We start from the raw sequence: 24741 nt of genomic DNA on the forward strand, positions 1-24741 counted from the left end.
TTCCTCTCTACTTCTGATGTGCAGACGATTAATCAAAAGCCTGTTGAAATATTAAACATTTGGATTAATATCTTGAATTGGAAGGGATGGCAACGTTGAAGAGCCTATCGGAAAGCGACAAGCGATCTTGAGTGAGAAGAGTGCAACGTAATGAAGTGGAAATAGGAGAATTAGAGTGGGTAATGACTCGAGTCTGGGAAAGGGGGAATGAAAGGGATAATTTCATCACCGCATTTCGGAATCGTTCTATTCCCTCAGATTGACCAATGGAAGATAATAGAGATGTTCTTAAATTATTTTTATTGATATTTTATGGAATTTTTATCGTAAATTCATGTAAAAAAAAATAAGATAATGGAATGAAAAACTGAAACTATTTGAATATTTATAAATTATATTCTTATTCTTTATTTTCAAAATAATGTTTGATGACGAACTATTCATAGCATGCCATCAAAAATTATTATGTCTTTTATAATACTACTTATCATTTTATTATATTATTGCACTTATTATTTTATTATACCTAATATTTTATATTATACATATATTATTATGCTTATTATATTATCATACATTTGTCTCTTTTTATATTATCTTATTATACTTTCATTGTAAGAAACAGTATATCTCTTATTCAAGGCTGAATACAGGTTTTACAGGCCCATGACAAAATCAATTTGGCACCCTTTATTAAAAGCACAAAAAGTTTTATTTCATAGAATTTTTTAAGATCCTTTATTCTAAATTGTAATTTTTTCAGATAAATAATGGAATTTACAGGAACTTTCCTTTAAAAAATTAGTTTAAGAGAAACCTACGTTTTTGAAAGGAATTTTGAACGGTTTTTCAGAGGTCCTGGACCCTAGGATATTTGTTCCTCCCCCCTCCCCTCTTACGTAAGACCTTACTCTAATTATACTACTAATTCCGAATTTCGTTTCTCGTATTCTTTTGATTAATTGTTGTGACTAACTAGCAATTTCTTTATCTCAATTCTTCCACTGCTGTATCTTCAATTGAAGAAGCTGTATCCAGTAATTCAGCGTGAGCCCAAGAAAAGAGTTAAAAATTCTGAAAATCACCTAGCATATTGTCTAATTTCAACTAGAGTAATCTTTAGAAATACATGTCAATTTTTTAAAAAAAAAATTTCACTTTTGAAATTTCTTCAAATTTTACAAACCATGACAGATTTGCATTACTTTTTTAATTCGTCGTTTTTAAAAATGTATGTGCATATGTATTACATAGTAAAATATTGCCAAAGTTATCAAAATATGGATATTTTGCAAAAATTTAAAAAAAAAATTATTTATCCACCGGTCGTCTTTCAAATGCTTAAAAAAATTCTAACTAGTCAAATTAAACTTAATTAACATCATTGTCGATGCTGTGTTAAAATTCATCAACCTAAAGACAAACATCTTTTTGGATTCCATACACCTTCAGTTGCGATTTACAATCAACTAAAAAAAAATGAAGGGTGAAAAAAAGGCATCACGTAGCAAAACTGAAATCGAACCAAATTCGAAACTTTTTTTTTCCTTCTCCATTTCCATTTTATTATTTCATGAGAATTACGCTTTTGGAAAAGTGGGCTAAAAAGGAAAGAAAAAAGAGCAGAAGAAGAAAAAAAAAGTGGAATTGATTTGACAGAAGAACCATGATACGTGCTTCGCAAAAAGCACTTTCCGTGAAAGTACAGCGTCACTTTTTCAAACAACTGCACAGTCTTTACTTCGACTAAAAATCAAGTGATCTCTCAACTAGTACAGAAAAAAAAGAAGGAAAGGAAGAAAACTGGTAAAAAAAAAAAGAACAAAAAGAAAAAAGATAGAAACAAGAAATTGACATCGTGAGGGACAACGTCGGATCTTTTGAAAAGTTTCGCGTCAAGAAAGTGATGAGAAAAGAAAGCCCAAAACTCCCATTTGACTTTCACAATGGACGCTAATGTCCGGGAGAATACCGGATGAGGTGAAGAGAGCGGCAGAAAGGTTAAGACTACCGGATAGTGCCGGATTCCTTCCCACTCCAAGTAATGACACCTCAGGACTGTATAAGCGAAAGAAGTCCTTCCAACTTTCAAAGCACACCTTGCCATTAGAGCCATTGCTTTCTTCGTGACCGAAGACCCCTTGTTCCTGAAGGCTATATCCCTTTTATGCGGGGGTGGTTGAAGGAGGGGAATTGTAATTGTTATCGTTTTTCGTCTGCCTGATTCGTAATGGGCCTCCCAGAGCCCATATAAGCCCTAAAGCTTGGTTTGACTAATGAATCATTACCGACTTACCTCTTCTTGCGACTCTCAGGGAGTCGGTGTTGCAATTGCTTCTCTTCTTCATCTTCTTGACTTCCTTCACCCCTTGCCTCAACCCCTGTACATTTGATTGCGAAGTGGAAGTCAAGAGGGTGGTGTAGGTCGGGTATTAAAGGCCACCGAACAGATTAAGGGGAATATCTTTTTAGATTGCTCTGAAAGTACCGACCCCGGCGGAGCGATAACGTAGATTTTTGCTTAAAGCTTAAAATACTACACTTTCTCAGTAAAGATTCGAAACAAAGAACACAATTAGAATATTCTCCATTTTAACATTTTGAAATATATTTACAAAAACTGGAAGAAAAAAAGTTCAAATTATACCAGTTGTGTATAAATGTAGAACTATATAAACAGGTGTAAAACTTTTGCAGTAATTTACATTGAAATGGACCAGAATAACAAAATAGAGGGTAGCTACATGACTCAGTAGGTGCTTGTGTAAATCGTAAGAGCCAAAGCACATCCTATTATTACTGTAACTTAGAGATTTTACTTATTCTGAGAATAAAAAGTTCTAAACGTGCAATGAAATGCTATAAAAGTGTAACACATTTGAAAATTTAACATTTTTGGAAAATTTGTCTTATATGAATTCGATTTATCATGTTGGAAAATTTATTTGAAAATTTATTAAAATATTTAAATACCGCTTAATGACTGTTATGTTTAATAATGTTATGTTCCAAACGACTGAAGGTTTTATGATGAAAAGAATGAAGAACTGTTTTTTTGTTTTGCTGATGAAAAAAAGGAACATTTTCATGTTCTCAAGAATCTTTCTTTCGGGTGTCTTGTTATTATTTCATTACAAAACTTTCAATTCAAATAAGAAACATTTTTAAACCAGCAATGTATTTGTAAACCTAATTATATTTAAGTGCAATCATTAGTCAATATTTATTTCCCATTAAGCGTTTTACAAAATGTGAGTGAAAAAACTTATATATGTACATCAATATTTCTCCTTATAAACTATTTATATTGATTGAATTATGAAAAGAAAAGGACTGGCAAAAGGCTGCTTTAGTATTTTCCCGTTAACCTTTTTAAAAAATAAAATAAATAAATTTTACAATGAAGGAAAATATTTGTCTGAAAACCATTCTTAAAGCTTATTACAGCTGTTTTTAATATGACATATAGTTTACGGATACACCAAAAATAAATTTAGCACCAGACTTCATGTCAATGCAGGCCCGTTAAACTGATTAGTTATTTAAAATTATTATAATTATTAGGATTTATTATAAGATTATTATTAGGATTTATTACAAGATTATTATTAGGATTTATTATTAAGATAATAGGATTTATTGTTCAGATTATTATTGACATTATTGATTATTACTGATAATTACTAATGTTATAAGGATTTATTAACATTATTACTAGGATTTATTATAAAGATTATTATTCGGATTTTTTGTTAAGATTATTATTGATATTATTAGTTATTATTGATGATTAAGATTGTTATTGATAGGACACTAAAGTAACTTTCTCTTTTCACATTGATTATTTTCAAAATTATTTGTGGTCTTATTAGTCATTATGTTCACAGTCACTTATGAGTTTTATTTACGAAGTCGGGGTTGCGCAAGAAGAAGGTTGACCAACTAGGGTTTCGTAGCAGAAAAGAAAAAAGAGATTACGATAATTTTTCCTATGAAAATTAGCACTTTCTTTGAATGGGATACAAATCTAGCAATAAAGTTTTTGTAACCTTTTCTAATATTATCCCTTTGTGAAACTGGTGATAAAAGTGTTCTGAAAGGGTTAACACAAAAGATTCATAACTTTCCCTTGAATATTTTTAGTATCAAAAAAGATTGAAAGCGTTTTCATCCTACGTTGAAGGATTGAAAAGTGATTGCTCGCCATCGGCGAATGCCAATAAGGGGAAAAAAATGCAAAACTGATGACAATCGGATTTAGCGCGTGATTGCTTCTGCTTTTAAGAAAGGTTGGCTAGCGAGTAAGACCCTGTCAAAAGGGACTGAAGCCAAAGACAAAATACCGGATGCGAAGAACTATTTTTGTCCCCATAGTTTACACATCCGGGTGTCTGCACTGTCTGTTTGCTTGCTAATACTAGTTTTTGTTCGTCTTTTCAAAAGAGCGCGTTTTTCTTAAAAGGGCGGATGCTTCATAAATAATAACCCTTGTTGCCACTCAAATATTATTAGAAAAAGGAATGTCACTAATTTGAAGAAAGTCAAATATTTTATATCAAAATGAAAGACAACGACAAAAAAGAATTATATGAATTAAGATATTATTTATTCCTACATTTTATTGCTGAATTTATTTTTAAAAAAATATTGTCTGCTAAAAATAAAAGAATATTTTTTTGAATGTAGACAAAAAATCGTTTGACAAAATGAAGAAAGATTAGATAAAAAAAACCTAAGAAATAAAATTTTAAAAAAGTATGATAAAATGAAATTGCATTTTCTTTCGATTACTGGAACAATTCACGCAATCATGAAGCAGTTCATTTAAGGTCATTCAGTACTAATTGTGAAGAGTGGAGAATACGAAATTAATTAATTAAATTAGAGTTAATTAAAGTGATAATTACTGCACACGAAATTTTTTGGTAAAATTGGATGGAAAAAAAATGATCTACTTTGGAAATTCCTAATTTAGGCCAAAACGAATTTATTTTAGGTAGTCAAATTCTTCCCATCAAAGAGAAAATCAAAATTATTCCAACTACTTTACTAATTACTAGTTCGCAACAATAATTGCGATTGAGAAACTAACATATTCATTAAAAGTTCCAATACTCTCAGTAAGAAAAAAAAAATTATCAGAGGGGTTAAATTCATATACTGTGAAACCGATTTAACAGGTTATTCACATCGAAGATCAGAACAATACAACAATGTGATATTTTGATTTCATCCAGTTTGGCGAGCAGTAATGCCAAGACCTTGAATAATAACCATCGCCATCTAATCTAAATTTTTCAAAAACGATTTAACAGAATCCTGCCAATCAAGTTAATGATTGAAGGCATCACGTTTCTAAGACCCACCATCCTGCAAAATAAGCCTGCATCATTAATAATGAAGGAGATTCTCATTGTATTTTCTAAGAGGACAACGCGAAAGCTATTTACCTGGGGAATTGGCTATTGGGAAGCACTTTCATAGACAGTCGTTTCATACGATCTGCATGATATTGTTTTATTTTTAATTTGGTTTTAATCGAAAAAGGAGAGGATATAAGGTATGCGATTGCCGATTAGAATGATTAAGGTAAGCTAATAAACTCAACTTCGGCAACGAAAATAATCATTTAAAAGAAATTTTAAGCTATTAATACTGATCAACAATAATTTTAGCTTTAAATAGTGTCACCTAATATTAAAATAGGTAAAAAAAGAAGAAGAAAAACTTTTAATTTATTGAAAGGTGACTTGCACACTTATTCGAAACAAGATAATTTGCTGTAGAATATTGATTCAAAAACTCTTTTACACTGAAAAAGTGCCTAAACACAATAAAAACAAAAAAGATAAGGGAAATTAACGAAGAATTAAGAAAAATAATACTAAGTTTTATTTACTGCGCATATGCTTATCATAAAATATGATTGCAGATTAGTTAGGAAATATTTAAAATAATTTGATGACAGAAGTATACTATCATTTAGTTTATGTACATTGAAGTTCATCGTAAAAAAACATTGAAGAAGTACTTGAAAGGTATTTTAAAGAGTTGTAATACGGTTTTTTTGCCATAAAATTTCAATTGTTCCCCATAAAATTCAGTCAAATAAAAAATTTAAAAAATGCTTGATGACAGTAATAAACTAGTACTTAATACACGGAGAAAATGTCAGAAAATTCATCGTTAGAAATACTGATAAAAGATGAAAACAAAGGGAAAAGGTATTTAAGAAAATCTTAGAGTTAGGTCTTAATTCTATAGAATCACAATACGTTAAAAAAAAAGTTCAACCGCATATATGCACCATAATCCAGTATGGTAGACCTTTTGAAAGAATACTATAAAGAAAATGAAAGAAAAATTGGAATTGTATTCGAGAATTTTAGTTAAGGGAATTATATTTTATGGAATTGTATTGAAGCATAAATAAGCATTGTATAAAAGCATCAACAATTTAAATTGAAATCAATGCCGTATTTTATGGAATTACAATGTCATAAAAAAACGGTGTAAAAATATTTATCATTCATAAGTCTAAAAGGAAGAGAAAAAAAGCCGGGACAATTACGATGCTGTATCGTAATAAAATTTATGTTTGTTTCTTTAAAAGGAAAGAAAAAAAAGTATGGTTAATAACAGAACATACGGTATTTAAAGGAATCATTTGGTAATTATTTCGTAAATATGGTAGAGGTTTACATGAAATTCGGTTATAGTTCGTATTATTAAGTTCCAAAGTTCTTATTATTAATTATAGTTCTTATTGTCCCCCACTTAGTAAAATATACGAAATTGAAAAGGAAATGTAATCGAATAAATGGTTTTTATAACATGCTTAATTTTTATGATAAAATTACCAAACTTTACCACATTCACCATACTACAAAACCAAATTTTATTGTTGATTTCACCAAAATCATTACCAAATCACTCCGGTAAAAATTAGCCAGCTTTTAAGTGTTCTCATAGAGCCAGAAACAAAGTAAATTTTACCATATTCAAGTAGTTTTGATCATACACAGTTTTTCTGCGTAGTATCCGATATAAATATTTTCGAGAAAATATAATTAAGTCATAATAAAAAGCATCTATAGAATAATGAAGAAAAGAGAGTTGTGCTTGAAAGGTATTTTATAAAAATAGTCTGCATGTTGAAATTGTTCTATGGAATCGATGCCGGTTAAAAAAAAAAAAAAGCCTTATTTGATGACAGAAGTACACTATCGTATCAATTGAGATGAAAAACAAACTTCAGCGGCCTGTTCTTAAACGACACTCTAGCAACAAAGTTTTTAAAAAAAATGTCCAGATGTTATCCCCAAAATGACCTTAGCGGACAAAGTAGGCTGTAGCAAGACGACTTTATCAATTATTATCATATAAACATACCTAAACTGACAGTTTCAATAGATACACACTGCAATACATGTATCAGATGACAGGGTCCATAGTCCTCTCGTATCAAACAGAGCAATTGCCCTGAGGAGGAATTCACAATCTCTTTTTTTTAAGTGCCCTCTCTTCCTCCTTTACGCTTTTAGAAGAAATATCACCACTGAAAGTTTCATTATAGAAGAAAATGATTGATTTAATCTGCAGCTTTAAGATTAAAAGAACGAAGAACAAAAAAAAAACTGTCCTCTATAATCAACGGTTCCTTCGTCATCAAGTAATTATGCAAGTCGGACATTTTCCAATTATTCTCGCGAAAAGCTCACCATTTGTAGTAATTCAGAGTGCTGATCATGAAGGAAAAAAAGAACGAAAACCCTTAAGGGATGTTTTTGTCTTTTTTTATTTATAATTTTTTTTTTATATATATTAATGTCGGTCTTTGAATCACTGTGGTATTAGATGGTCGTTTTAAAAACTGATATCAATCGGTATTTGTGACTCTGAGTGTGTTTTCTCAATACAATTATTGCAATTAAAAAAAATTGGTACGATTTTTTTTCTTCTTCTTATCTCTAATCGTGTAGCTTATTCACAGGCATTAATTTGACATTAAGTCAAAAATACAGGAAATCACGGTCATAATTTATCAAGAAACATTATAAATGAGTTGAAAAAAGTTTTTACTATGTATATTTTCATTTTATAACCGTCGTTGATAAGCAGACCCAATTTTTGGACATACAACTGCTAATGTTCAAATCCTTACCCTTGTAATTTAAAACCCTATCCAGAAGACAAGGGAACTCCTGGATCAAGTATTGGGAGGAATTTGCCTTCGTAGAGGACTTTTTGATGGAAAAAGCCCGCATTTGCGTTACATGGTGAGAAAAACCACGAAAAACTTAGACAATTAGCCTCACTGCAAGGGGACTCTATCCCATGATCCGTCTACCACTGAGAATATTTTACGTCAGCATTATGGTCGGTGCAAGCCAGATGCGGAATTCGTATCGATCAGCCATCGCTGGGATTCGTACCCAGTTCACATCATTGGAAAGCGAACGCTATATCCCCTGAGCCATCACGGTATTTACGATGTATATACAGCGATTGGATGCACACTGAGAAAAAAAGTATAGAATATGGTAAAATTCACAGTGTTTCTTGTTTATGGGGACGCCAAAAAGCACGAAAATTTTTACAAAGCGTTTTGGAAACAAGCGTTTATTAACAATAAAACATGATTTTATAATGTATGATAAAACTTGTCACTGGGGTAAAATTTGGTAATTTCATTATTATATTAAAGCATAGCATGAAAACCACTTATTTGGTTAAATTTACTTTCAAGTTTTACATTTGTAAGAAATGTAATTTGGAAAACCAGAATTTCCATCAAGCCGTAAACATATGAACGGAAAATTTACGAAATGAATGCTTTAAATACCATATGTTTTTTTTTTTTTTTATTAACAAGAATTGTTCTTTTTTTTTCAACCAGAAATGTCATTACGATGCAAATTTAATTAAGAATTATATAAAAATATTGAAAATAACGAACATATATTTTATATCAACACTATACAAACAACATTAACAGTTTGTATTGAGCAATTCTTAATTTTCAATTAACGACTAAAAAATAATTACGTAAACATATAAAATAAAATAAACATAAATATGATTTATTTATATTAGATTTTTTTTTTTTTTTAAAGTAAAGCTGCATTCAGAGAAAAATTTATCTGTTGTTCAACAGGCAATAATTCGCACTTGGAATAATAAAATTATGCACCGCAGTCGTTAGAAATTTTGGAGCGTGTCGAACAATGATTTTGTTCAAATTAACTCCGTAATATGGTGCAAATTTGAACCATTAAATGGAAAGCTAGCAAATAATTAACGTGCAAATTAATTTTTAAAGAATAAAAATTATTAAAAAATAACTAGTAAGTAATTAATGTGAAAATTAATATTTAAATAATAACTATTAAATAATTAAAGCATCTGCAAATGCCTCCATCACATAGAAAAACATTCGCATCAACTTGAGAGCAAAACAAAGTTGTACTTTTTTGACGACTTCCTGTTTTAATGTGAAATCCGTACATCACTTTGATGTCGCTATCCTTTTGCAAAACAACGGTAAATCACAATAAAAACTGTCAGCGAATGACACCTCACAAAGAAGAACAAGGAAAAAATTTGCATGTCGGTCCTTCTAATAGATGTCACATTGTCCGATTCTTTGGAAAGGCATCACGGGAAAGAAAATACAATAATCAAGTGTTCCCGAAATTAATGGAGACTTTTGTGTGTCGTAGCGTAATGAGCCGTCATCCTTTCATGTCGTCCGACGCCGCCGATTTGATGCGTCATTCTCAGTAACCGATAAATAAACCAATCGCTACGACAAATGCCGTTCGGCCACCGACCACAATAAAAACCCATAGAACTCTTTTTGGAGTGCCATGAATTTAATTGCCGAAAAGTCCTAATTCACGACCGTTAATTAAGATTCGTGTTCAAAGTCGAATACCGCCGATAGTGCGTGCGGGGAGGGTCGAACCCTTAAAAGGACCGATTTCCCATCGTGTGATTTGTGATGGAGGATGTGGAATCATCGGGGAGTACTCCGATATTTATAGGTCAGAAACAATTGTTTGATTTTCCTTGAGAAAGATTGGATTTTCTGTGGAGTTTTTTATTTTTTTTTATTTCCACCCGCAAATAAGAAATAAATCAACTGCAGTGAAATTTATTTATAGTTAGCTATGTTTGTTTTTAATTTATTCTGATAATAAATAATTGTAAAAAGGAGAGAAAAAATATATTGCAATAGGTCATTTATTTATTTTGTAAAATTCTGGTAGAAAATCGAACACAAGTTTTAAATGAATAATTTTTTTTAAGAGAATTGAGTTCATACTAATTTTTTAACTTTACTAGTTCCAGTGAATAGTTTGATGGCACATATTTTTATCCCTTTACCACTGACGATAATAATTAGCTAAGTTCAGTAAACTTGTTATTTCTTTTTACGCTTTCTTTTTCATATGCAATAGGCCAAACTCAGAAGACAAGAAAACATTTGTTTCAAACTACAACGAAAAATTGTTAAGTACAAATAGTGTATTTTACTGAGAAAAAAAATATATAATCAAAGCTACCAAAATATGGTAAAATTTACCGAGATTCTGATTTTATGGGAACATAAAAAGCTCAGTAATTTTTACCGGAGTACTCCGGTAGTGATTTTGGTAAAATTAGCGATAAAACTTAGCATTATAGTATGAGATAAAATTTTGTAATTTTATCACGATATCTTAGAGCATGGCATACAAACTTTTTATTCTATTAAATTTACTTTTTAGTTTTGTATTTGGTTACTACATGTGTGGTAATAAGAACAATAATTTTGAAAGCAAGAATTTTCGATAAACTGTTACCATATGAACAAAAAATTTAAACAAAATGTTATACGTATATATATACATATATATATTAAACACACGCAATCCTTTCGAAACATCATGTTTTAAACGAGTTTAGAATATCTGTGACTAATGTGGTTCATTAAATGCTTTTATTGATTTTTTTTTTATCAAAGCCTTTAACTAGTAGGAAAAAAAGAGAAAGACTAGAACAACAAGGGCTCGATTCTATGGAATCAAATTTTAGAGTAGTTAGGGTAAAAAAAAAAATGTTTTCTTGAAGGAAAGGTTCTCTAGGAAGACCATGATCAATACGTCCTGAAGAGAGAAGGCCTCAGCACGGGTTACCATAAGCAAGAAATTTGATTTAGCAGTCCAAACGTAATGACATCTTTCTGATTTTCCTTCACTGCTCAGTTTATGTTCATTGCGTCAGACTACTAAATTGATCCGTGCTAAGGCCTTCTCTCATCCAGGAGGGGTTACCTTGACTCACTATGGGCTATTATGCCAAATTTGATAAAAGTTTTGAATTGGAAAGTCAGTTTTATGCTAAAGTTATAGTCAGTCAGTTACAATAGATATTAATTCATAAAAGTAATTAATATTTCACAGTTTCAGAACTAACTAAAAATTATTCTAAGTAATAAAAAATTGAAGGTTTTATAAATTAAAAAATTGAAAAAAAAAAGACTTTACTTTTTATTAAATTTATTTTCTTTATAAAAAACTTTGGCAAAACTATTTTATTACTTTTTATTTTTATTAATTTATTTATTTTGGAAATCATACCTGCGTCGTGATCCACTAATTTCTTATCAGATATATAACTTTTTCAGAATGCTTAAATATAATTGAAAATAACAAAATTATCTCGTATTCCTTATAAATTAAAACATTATTAATACAATTTTCAATAAATTCTTCAAAACCTAAAACGTGAGATTTTTTAAAAGTAATTTTTCCTTACAGTCTTTTACAATATATTTAAAACATAATATAACGTGATACATATTATACGTTAAAGAATACTTAAACAAAATTAAAAATAACTATATTAAGTATTTCTTATAAATTAAAACATTATTAACACTGTTATAAAACGTGGAATTTTCGAAAATCGATTTTTTATTTATTGTTTTTTAGCCTTAAATAATACAATTTATTTTAACGCAGCAAAAAAGTATAAAACTTTTAAAGAGCTTTTTTTCTGTGTATCTGTTTTTTTCTGTCTCTGCCCCCCCCCCCTCTGATACTGTTTTATGATGCACTATATCTAGGTTATCAATTTTTTTCTAAAATGTTTAGGTCATGAGTGAGCTTATACCAATTTTTTTCTATTGATCCTAACAGTTAAAGTTTCGTAAAACGTTAAGTTAATATCATATATTATCAATAAAAAAATAGTAATGTAATATCAATAAAAAATCAATAATTAAAATATTGTAAAATATATTATCAATTCTTAATTTATTCAATATCAATTGAAAGATAAAATCTAAATAGTTTTAAAGGTCAAGTAAATGTTTATCTTAAAATTAACCAACTTTGCAAAATATGTTACTATCTTAAGTTTCTTGTGTAAATATTTAATTCATTTCTTTCACGCCTTTTTAGTAATTTATTTAGATCTTCGAAAACATGTAAGTATATCAAACATTCCTAATGGAAGGAAATTGTTACGTTAAAAATATAACAGGCAGTAACAATAGATTTTTTTTCATAAAAATAATTGTTTCTCGGTTTCATTAACAACTTCAAACCATTCCGATAAAAATTAAGTTTTAAAAGTTGGAAAGTTCTAGTAAAACTTTTAATGATTCTATAGTATGTACAAAAAATGCATCCTTCCAGATTTTTTATGATACAGAGATTAGAAACGTGGTATTTGAGAATTTGACAATAAGAGATTTCGTTTTAAAAAAATGAAAAAAGCATGAAATCTCTCTCCATTAAAAAAATTGGGTCGACGTTGTTTTGAATGTTCAACCTAACGTCACATTTTGTTTTGCTGCTCAGAAATTATAACAGACTTAAAATCTTGAAATTTTTAACATATGTAGAAAAGTGTACTGGAATAACTGCGAAATTAAAAAAAAATTAATTTTGAGTAATTTGTTCTAGAATTATTAACTGCTAAAACACCAGGCAGGAAACTATTGGTAACTATAAGGATGAAATTTTATTGTGTGTATATATATAAAGGTCACATTTGTTTACGAATTTAACTCACAGTGTTCTTCGAAATTCAAATTTGTTCGAAAGTTATTGCAATTTTAAGTGCCTTTTTTTAAAAAAAAATTTTTTTTCTTTGATTTACGTTACATTCTGCTCAAAATCTATCAAACTGAGAAACTTGAAATTACGAAGGTATGTGGAAAATGTACAAAGAGTTCTATGGAGTGAAAGAAAAACTACATTTCAGTTGTCAGTTCAAGAATTATTAGCTGATAAATTGGAAAAAGAAGAAAAAAACATGTTGGTTGATCTGAAATGAAACATGTTGGTTGTTCTGAAATGAAACATGTTGATCCACTGAAATGCAACAACAGAGTTGAATTTTTATTTGCTGACAGGACCATTTTATATTATAAATTTAACTAGAGTTTTTTCAAAATTTCCATTTATTCGAAAATTATGGCAAATTTAAAAATCATTTCGTGATTTGTTTTCTCTATCTTTTTGCTTGATTATTTATCCATTGATTATTGATTGATTATATTGATTATTTATCCATTGTAGTAGAAAATTTATATTTCCCTCACGTGATCTTTATTTTATAAAGCTCGTGCTCGAGTAGATGTCAATCAAAATCAGGGAAAAAGAGAGAGAGAATACAAGCTGTCAGATATAAATCTTAACATTCATTGTACAAGTTTAAAAAAATACTTAATCAATAGCGTTAAAAAACCGTACCCTATATGTTATGAACTGAATTGTTATAATTGTCCTCAATGAATTATATTACTTCGCATTTGTTTCTGCTTATTAAATTTTACATCTGTATTCCTCGGGTTAATTTTTTTCTTTTTTCTTCTTATTTTGAAATACAGATGATCTATTTTTAAATCTATATAATCTTCTATTTCTTTACGATTAATGAAATGTTCTTACATAATAATAATTGCATATTTTGAAATGAAAATGATCTGTGTTTTTGTGGAAACTATTGACGTTTGAGAAAAAATAAACAATGACGAATGAGAATCAATTACGGGGGTTGGTAAACGGAGCCTCATAGTATTTATAACATTTGAAAAAAAAATAGTATTGGTTATACAGTGAGTTCGTATTAGTCAGTCTATTTAATCAAATGATTTTCTTTCTTTATATTATGACAATGAAAACATTAAAAATAAATTACTAGAATCTTTGGATTTCATTTTCTTATATTTTATTTTACTTTATTAGTTTATTTCTCTATTCGTGATCTTGTCAGGATGAATATAGAATAATGAAATCAAATTACAATAAGTCAATAAATGGAATAAAAAAATAAAAAAAAACCTTTACTGTCTCATAATGAAACAATGAAAACCAAATTTTTCCAGTCTCAAAAAAAGATAATTCACATTTTTAAACAATCCTGAAATTGTTTTTTTTTATCTAGGATTATTTAATTCCTATTTAATTCGTATTTCTGCTCAATATGACTCCCAAAATACAACAGAAATAGTAAATTATTAAACATTAAATACATACTCAGCGTTATATATCAAATCATAATCGCTTGTAACTGACTTTGTAAATTGAATTCCTTTTCCATATTTCAGAAACATATTCATATTGTTTCTTTTATTGCGACTTATTATTTGGGATTTTGTAATTATTCAACAAGAAGACTTTTATTTCTAAAACAATTCAACTACATTAATTTCGCGATTCCTGAACATCATACTTAGCATAAAAGCTAAAGTAATTTTTGTGTATTTCTGGATATTTGAAGAGTTTGGAGTGTTATAGTACGAAACCACACTTCTTTCAAATGTAAAATTTTTATATCGAATTTTTTCTTAGTCATTTATTCCAGATAAATACTTTAAAAACTTCCAGATTTTCCACTTGAAAAGAGCACCAAATACATAGATATTTTTTATTGTTTACATATAAATCGTTGTCTATTTCTCCCAAAACGCTCTCCTATTTGAATATGTAGGTTAATATTATATTGACTTAATCTTTTTAATTTATAAGCTTATAAATTTAAGTTAGGAAATAATTAATAAAATTGATTTAATCAAACAATTTTATTTGTGAATAGAATGATAAACTTAAATTGTTGTAAGCGGTAAAATTGTTGTAGACTACATATGAGAGCAGATTTTATAGGCAGATATTGAACTTATAAAATATTAAAAAAATATTTTGATTCCCTTTTAATGCTTTTAACTCTTAAATTCTTTTCAAAAAAATTTGCACAAAAAACAAGATAAACATCAGATTTCAGTTATATGCAAAAATTATTATATGATTAACTGTTGGAAAGGGTTAAATAGTATATGCAAAAGCACATTTTGATAGCAAAAATATTTTTAAAGCTATTTTGGTTCTTTTCTTAAACTTTAAATGCTTTAATTTATTTTAAAAAAAATTTATCACTGAAAATAAAATTATAATTTCTGTTTCATAACAAGCGAAAATTATTGTGTTATAAACTTCTGAAAACGATAAAATACATGTCACGGAATATTTTAATAGCTAAAAATGAAGTTACAAAATATTTTTTATCACTATTTTAACCTTTTTCCAAAACTTTTAGCGCTTTTATTCATTTAAAAAAATTAACACGAAAAATAAAGTTGGCATTTTAGTTTCTTTACATGCGAAAATTATTGTATGATAAAGTGTTGAAAACGGTAAACTACATATGGGAGCACATTTTAATAGTATTCTATAAAATAAAGTCTCAAAATATATGTATAAATGCAAAATGATTTCCGAGATAAAAACATGCAATTCCTTCTATTCGAACATCTGTGGAGAATGGAATAATTGAAACAAAGGAAGGCAAACGTTTTTCACCGCTCACATGCATTATTAATGAGATAAAACGAAAAAAGAAAGATTGAGATTGGTAAAAAATATCCATACATAAAATATATATAAATAAAACACCAAGTTCGATATTTTTATTTATTTATTTATTATGATTTTTTTTGAAATTTTTCTAGGTTAGTTTTTTACTTAGTGAAACTTGGACTTAGACAAGAAAAGACGAAAATAACTTCTTAATGATAGAAAGAAGAAATTTATGAAGAAAATTTGGACCAATTCAGCAAAATCAACTGAAAGTGGAGTATTAAAAAAAAGTACTGAATTTGAGAGTTTAATAAATAAATAAATGAATGAATCACCATTCAATTTATACACTGAGGGAAAAAGTAAGTTAAAAACTGCCTAAATATGGTAAAATTTGCCGTATTTTTGGCCATATTCTGGTTTAAAAAGAGTTTTACCGAAATCTTTTGGTAATGATTTTGTTAAAATTAACTTGGTATAATTAATTTGGTAAAATTAACAAGAAAATAATGTAATATGAGAATAAATTTTTTAAACTGCGATAAAATCATGATATTTTATTATGATGCCATGATACAATCATGATACTTTATATCGTGGCATAAATACCAATTATTCGGCTAATTCGGTCAGTTTCGTGTCTTTTTAATTAATGCTTGGTAAATAAGAATTATAATTTTGAAAAACCAGAATTTCAGGTAAACCATTGTCATATGAACGGAAATTAACAAATGATGGGTTTAAATACCATATATTTTGGTTTTATTAACGATGGTTTTTTCTACCAGGAATGTCATGACCATATAGTTCGATAATTTTACCAGAAATTTTTCCCCGTATAAAAATGCTATTTTGTATATCTTCCCATAAAATCTGGACTGGCTATACAAAAAAAGAAGGAAAATAAGGGGCAGAGTAATCTTAGAAAGAAAGTAGTCTTAGAACCAATAATGAACATAACTGTTCAATTAATTAATAATAATAAAAGAAACAGCATTTGATTCATGAAATCGAAACGTTTTGAATAGCTTGGCTATAACAGAAAGAAAGGAACGAAAATCAGTGTCTGAGAACAATTTTCAATTGGAAACCAAAAAACTCGCATATTTGGTATAAAGTAAGAGAGAATTATCACCTAATTTTTGAAGTTCGAACTAAAGTTAGAAAAATTATTTACATGCTTCTCAAATAAAAATTATAAGATTACTAATTAAAAGTTATTAACACAAATTTCCCTAAAGTTTTATCACCCTTAAAAAAAGTGGTGACTCATCATTAAACTCAATATATTTAAAAATTTATCATTTAGCCCACATATATAATAAATCAATTGCTCAGAAAGTTATCATTCATGAGTTTCTTCGAGTACAGCTGGGAAAAACAAATCCTTAAAGTACTTCGAACGAAACGAAACAATTCACTAAGGTTACCTTGTTTGGAATTACAAACCGAATCTCTGATTCAAATAAGCTGACTTAGATCAATAAGTAAGAATCCCTGAATCAAATATATAATTTTTTGCATCATATGTTCTGATTAAGAGGTTAGAAATAAATTAACGAATTTTCGATTCATTTCAATAGATACGAAAAACAGTTTTAAATCAAATGATTTAAATCAAGTGATTTAAATCAACATATTAAAAAAACTCATTTGAATTGATATTGAAATAATGATATCAAATCTCTTCGATGATTTGAATCACATTAATATTATTTATATTTTATTTTCAATTAAAATGTTTGTCACGTTTTCAGACTTTATTTTAACTTTTAAATTAAAACTAACACTAATTAATAGATAAAAATTCATTCTTTTTTTTTGAAGAAAAATTACAATTTTGAATACATAATAGTACTCAAATTCATTCAGTACTTTTTTAATAGCATCTATTTCTAATATCAAGACTTCTTTGGCAATAAATTAAAGTTTCCGAAATTACAAATTTCATTTGAAACTAACTACAAAAGAAAACTTAATTTACTTCCCATTAAAAATGTAAATGAAGAAATTTATTTACATATTAATGTTAGAAAAATATCTTTGAGGTCACAGTTAAATGATTGCATAACAATTCAGTACTACATAGCAAGGAATATTTAGTTCTTATACTTTAATCCAAACTCGTCATTTTGCCATCAACAAAACAATCCTTTAGAGTTTTTCTTTTTTTTAAATTGTAAGTTAAAAAACTGATTCAAGTGCCTTTAGTTTGCACGAACAATGGAAAATAAAGTTTACTGTCAGTCATATTTTGAAATAAAAAATTAAAAATACCAGTTTTTTTTTTAATTTGAATTGTTTATCAACGTGAAAGAAAAAGTTTAAGGGACATTATCTCAATATAAATAGAAATCGATTGTTATAAAAACCTATCAACATTTTTCAAAACAAATTTAAATTTGCATGCAAAAGTACATTATTCTTCACAATTCCCTCCCGAAAAAAACGTGTATTCTATAGTTTAGGAGAAAATAACTACGAAAGAAAAGATAAAAGTCCATTTTTTAACGAATTAATAATGCTTTTAAAATACAAATCATATTACATTCACTGTATATCTAAATAAAATTGCTTTTCAAAAGAAATTATTAATATTTTAAAGTAATTTAATTGTTTGAAAAATTTGAAAAGACAAACATTATGAAATGAATACAAAACTTTTTTTAAGACTGCTGTTTTTAAACTTTCCAATTATATAGTATATTCAAATTTAGAAAATCACATTAATTACTTAAACTGATGCAAAAAAATTTTTCATATGGCAGCAGCAATTTTGGAAAATTTCATGATTTATTTCTAATTGAGGAAGTATTTTTGTCAATTTCTTGCTATTGCAAACACATTTTATGTAAAATAAGTTTTCTCAATTCTTCAATGCAGTAATTTTTATATTGAAAAAATTTCAAATTATTCTATGAATTCAGTTTCTTTGTTTATTTTAAGAAATAAATAGTTTTCGTTGCCTGAAATGTTGAACAATCAAATATGTATGGGACAAAACCATCTTTTATATGTTGAAACTAGAAACTAAATTTCTTAATTAATAATAATGAAAAAAAAATTGTTTTACATAATATGCAAAACAAGCTTTTCTTAATTTTCAATGAAGTAATTTTCGATATCAATATTTTAAATTCTTAAAGAATTTGTAATTATTTTATGAGTTTAGTTCCCATGTTTATATTAAAAAATAATTTCTTTTTAATTTTCCCAGAAATTTGATATATCTGTCAAAACACGTTTAAAATGAAATAGTAAGAATTAAATCTTCAAAGAAATTACTAAATTTTAAATTTTATTCGTAATCTCTTAGATTGATAAGGATTTGATCTTTAGAAGAATTTTTAGAGAAAATAGTTTTATTTTTGGTTATTTAGATACAATCTGATACCTCATATAAAATAAGCGTATCAATATCACTGATAAGTGTATTAAGAGTAATCGATGTCTAAAAGAAAAATATATTTAATTGCACTTAAACACTGTTAAATTTAATTTTTAAACGAATCTCCTTAGTTGAAATATTCTAAAACCAATAATTACTTTCATGCTCTAAAGTTTTATTTTATTAAATAATTAGTATTACAATATTTTTATGCTAGCATATTTTTAGATTTAGTATAACATACTCTAACAATGACACCTTTTATTGTCAGTAAGAATGTTTTAACTTCTTTACTCCTCTCAGGTAATTAAAAAAAAAAAAAAGGATTTTTAATAAAAAAGTTTGTTTTGTGAACAGCGTCCTAATGTTGCTATGTTTATTAAAGTTCATTTTCTTAAATTTATTAAAATGGCACAAGAACAGCTTTTCCAATAGCTCATCAATTGTAAACATCAACTACATAAAAGTAATAACTTATAGTTATATCAATAAGTTCAAAATACCATTACTGTAAAATTATTATTAAAATTATAATTTTATTTTCATCAGCATCAGCAACAAATTGCTACTGGGCATATACGGAGAAAAACATTCTGGTAAAATTACAGCCGTATATCATAAAGGCATTACTGGTGAACAAAAAACTATTATTCCGTTATTGGAACCAAAATATATGGAATTGAAACCATTCACTAAGTAATTTTTCGGCTCATATAAGAACGTTTTACCCAAAATTCTGGTTTTTAAAATTATAATTCTCATCACCACACATTTAATAAAAAATACGAAACTGAAAAATAATTTAACTGAATAAATGGTTTTCATACCACGCTCTAAAGTAAAATGATAAAAGTATCAAATTTTAACACTTATTACCAAACGTTATTTTACTGTTAATTTTATCAAAATTATTACCAAAGATCTTCGGTAAAAATTACCTTGATTTTTAATGTTCCCATAGAGCCATAAACTCGATAAATTTTAAAATATTCTGGTAGTTTTGACCATACTTTTTTTCTTAGTTTAATATAATAACGTGTCATGGTTTAATTGCTTATTTCAAAGGAAATGTTTTCTGTATTTTCTCACTTTTAAGAAAAGTTTATACATATCCTATTTTATGACAAATTCACTATATTTATGAGTTTGCAATTAAATAATCAAATATGCTTAACAGTTCTAAACCAGTTAAAGAGTACTTATGTAAGGTACATCACGTCATCGTTGCTTTTGCGTAAGAAGTAACCAACGTTAAGTGTTATATAAGGTTTGTTATTATGCAAGGTATTAATTATAGATCTTCACGTAATACGACTGAGTGATTTGTTTAAATTTAAAGAATACTAATGTAAAGCAGACATTTATGTAAGGAATGTGTATGAAAAGCTTGTTTTTATTTAAGGGATACTATTGTAAAATAGAATTTTGAATAAAAATTATGTATACAGGTTTTGTTTAAGTAATACTTTAATAAAGTAGACTTTTATGTAAACAATGTGGCTTAAATAAGGATTTTTTCACATAAAGTATTTGAATAAAACTATAAAACATTTTTATATAAATATGTAAAATCTATCTTTATATAATAAGGATACATATATAGAATATGATTTTAAGTAAGGTTTATTTTTATCTAAGAAAAACTAAATGTAACAATCTTATAATATTCTTAGTGACCTATAATATTTGTTTTGTTGATTGTAAATGAACACATGATAAGTTTAATCTTGCATCGTAAAATACTAATGTATAACTTGTTCAACTTTATTTTGTTTTGTGAAACTTTCTGAAATAAAAACTTTTACTCTTATTTATATTTTCTAACATTCATTAAAAGTTTCGTTTCATACGTAAGTAAGAAAATCGTAATGAATAATTTTAAAGTTAAATTCCTATGAGGGGGCAATTTAGGGGAAAAATTCTTTTAAAAATCAGTTCAGTTGAATTATTAAAATAAAATTAATATTCAGTTTTGAAGAAATGGGCTGGGCACACGTAATTCTCTGATAATTTATTAAGGGAACAAAGTTAAAATTAAATTTTCCAAAACAAAACTAATAATTTAAAAGTAAACATTCGTAAAGTCGTAAAATTTCGAGAATATTTTGTTGAATAACTGTCGCTCTTTCTCAAAATTCAGAATGCTTTTTATTTTCCAAATCGAGATTATTTACAAAGATTGAAGAACTGTACGCAATGAAGGGCCAAATACAACTGAAATACAGTTTTTCCAAAAGTTTGACAGAACAATTACAAATATTTTTTTATGAAATTTCACTTTCGCAGACCACTTTTTTTAAATTTATTCTCCAACTTCTTTTGTTCAATCATGAACACATGTTTTGTAACATTTATGTGTATAAAACATAAACTACTGAAGTACTCCGGTTCTTAATTGATTGATTCGTAAAAGTGTAAACCACTTTCACGATCAACTGTTTTTGCTCATTTATGTACGAAGTTCTCATAACTGTGATCTCAGTTATTAACTTTTTTTAAAGATAGGCGTAGAAAACATAAACAATTGAAAGGACTTGATTAATGAACTAACTCAGCAGATAATTGACAGAATGGTAAAGTGTAAACAGTGCTTACCACTTTCAAAATCTATTTTTTTATTTTATTTATATAAGTACTAAGTAATACTCAAATGTGAACGAATTTTTTTGTGAAGGAAACCGTTAACTTTTAAAATAAATACAAAAACGAGCTAGCTCGACAGTTCAGCGTCTGATTAGTAAAGTGTAAACTATTCTTACCACTTTCACAATCTACTTTTTGGTATATATAATTCAAAGTTCTTATGTTCAAAAGTGAATTAGGGTATTGCCTTGTTGAAGACAAGCGTAGAGATCATAATTATTTACAATAATTAGAATAATGAAGTAACTCGACAAAAAATGACTGATTAGTGAAGTGTAAACCATGCTTACTACTTTCTTCATCTAATTTTTTGTTTTTGTTTATGTATGATTTGAAGTTCTCATTTTCAAACGTGACTTCTGGTATTGCCTATTGTTTATTAAGCGTAGAGAGATCACAACTACCTGTAATAAATAGATGCATGAACTAACTCACCCCCCCCCAAAAAAAAAGAAAGACTGATTAGTAAAGTGTAAACTATTCTTACAACTACTACAACAATCTACAACAACTACTACAACAACTACTACTACTTACAATCTACTTTGCTGTTGTTTATATGTATGCCGAATTTCTAATTTTCAAACGTGAATTCCGGTATTGCTTTGTTGAAGACAAGAGAAGTTGTTGATGATCACAGTTATTTACAATAATTAAATTAATGAACTAACTCGACCGAAAAATGACTGTTAATAAAAATGTAAACCATGCTTACCACGTCCATAAGAAGCGTGGGTCTTGGCAGTTGAACCTGTGTCGTTCCTGTTGGCGCCTCAGGGGGTGACATCGGGGGATGTCCCGGATTGCACAATCTCTGATGTCCAGCAGCACTGGGCAGTTGCAAGGGCAAATTAGGTGGTGACGGTGACGAAGCAGCTGTCGCGCCCCCGCCACCTCCGTTTTCGGCCGAAGAAGTCGTCGTTGTCATGTGTCCACGCTCGGTGACGGCGGCCGTCACCTAAAACGAACCCGTCCAAGTCAAACAGAACGAAGACAAAAAGCACACGCACAAGAGCACGGCCAACCACTGTCGCCAACGACGGGGAAGACCTCTTCTCTCGACCGGGGAGAGTTAGACAAGAAGGTAAGGAGGATGATCACAAAAAATAAAAGAAAAAGGAATAGAAAACAAACGATTCCAAGGGGGGAGGTTCCACGACCGTACAGCACACCGTCGTAAGTGGAACTTTAGCCACTCCCCGTTTTACTCCTCCTTCGCTGGCGACATCCGCCAGGGACCCTTACGTCACGCTTGCTTGGACACCCCAAACTTTGTGACGTCACTAGAAGGGGTGGCCGATCACAGGTGAGTCCGGAGAAATCGTTTGTCGAGGTGTCATCTCCATCGCACCGATGCGATTCTCCCATGCAAATCCATTGTTCATCTTTAAATTAAAAGACTTCTATCTGCTGCGGTGGAGGGTGAAAAAAAAATTCTTTTTTTTTAGTTGATATATTTTCGAACAAAAAAAAGAGGGTTACGAAAAACATCATCTGCCTCTTTTCGTATCCACGTGGTTTTTATCCAGCATGAGTTGTTTTCCCCCCGAATAAATCTGAATGATATTCTTAGCAATGAAGGATCTGAACTGAGAACATCCTCTCTCTCGCGCGTTATCGAGGAGCAGGAAGAGCGGGTTGGTGAATTGCAATATTTGGCGTTATAGCGCTGAGTGGGGAGAATTTTTGTGAGTATTTTATTCACGCGCGCATTTCGAATTCAATGAGGCTGCTTCACGGTTTTTAAAGATTTCACAGGAAAAATTTCTAAAATTCTTTTAAAACTTTTTTAGCTTATCGAAAGGGTTAGGTAGTTATGTATCGTAAGGTAAAATTCGTTTGGGGGTCTAGACGGTTTATCCCCCAAAAAAATGTTCGATTCTTTTTTGAGAAAAATATATGTTATGTTCTGTTTTATTCAGGCCGTTCTATTTGACACCAAGTATAAGGTAATACTGAAAAAAAAAACTTCCAAAGTTCGCAGCAAAAATACTGAAACTCACTCACTGGAAACAGAAAATAACTCATATATTTTCCAAATTGGAATCGATGTAGAAAACAGATATATACAAAAAACAGTTTTAACTTGAACCGAAGCATGGTTCAATTTAAAACTTTATTAAGGTTGCATCAAATTTGAACCATATTATGGTTTACGATAACGATTTTAAGGTTCAACGTTGAATCTATTTATTTTATTTATTTGATTATTTATTTTTTGCAACTGTAGAACTTTTTTTCCAAAACTCTAAAGGATTTTGCCGTAGTGGATTTTTTTAAAACTTTCTGACAATTTTCCATGCCTTAAAAAAGTAAAAACAAAACCGAGAAAAGAGTAAAAACGGAAGCAATGCATCTTAAAACTTATTAAGTACATAAGGGTTTAATATCGTAGAAATAAGGGATAAAATGGAATCGAGAATAGAAACCCTGAATATATTATAAAAACCGTTAAAAGAAAAAAAAAAAAAAGGGAAAAGAAAAAAAACTTCAATTATTACTCTAGGGAAATTGAAACAAAAGTATGTCCACGTGAAATCCGTGAAAAAAAGACGTTATACGATAATTTTTTAAACTCATTCTTTATCAAAGATGAAGTTAGTAGATTTTCTAAACATATTGCAAATGCGATTCTTTCCAGATAATTTGATCTCTTTTTGAAAATAATTAAATAAGTGAAAATATATCAGTAAATATATATAAATGAAAATAAATAAATTAACAAAAAGTGTTAAAGAAATTTTTTTGACTGAATATTTTTGAAAAATATTTCAATTGATGGAATCATATTTTATTTCATAAAAAAAAATTATGAAGGAAAATAATTCATCTCATAAGTCACCCTAAAATAATAATTAT

The 24741-nt window shown here is 28.4% G+C and overlaps 1 protein-coding gene across 1 annotated transcript in view; it reads right to left on the minus strand.

Annotated features, from left to right (window-relative positions):
• Positions 1-23501, minus strand: part of LOC107450335 (zinc finger protein basonuclin-2) — a 166271-nt gene extending 142770 nt beyond the window's left edge. Inside the window, exon 1 of the mRNA XM_021145546.4 lies at positions 22598-23501. Within this exon, the coding sequence (XP_021001205.1) occupies positions 22598-22810 (213 nt within the window). The 5' untranslated portion in view covers positions 22811-23501. The remainder of the gene's footprint in view (positions 1-22597) is intronic.
• Positions 23502-24741: the final 1240 nt, after the last annotated feature.

The sequence above is a fragment of the Parasteatoda tepidariorum genome, chromosome 7, assembly GCF_982258835.1.
Source record: "Parasteatoda tepidariorum strain Cologne lab strain chromosome 7, Ptep-v5.0, whole genome shotgun sequence".
NCBI classification, from domain to species: Eukaryota; Metazoa; Arthropoda; class Arachnida; order Araneae; family Theridiidae; genus Parasteatoda; species Parasteatoda tepidariorum.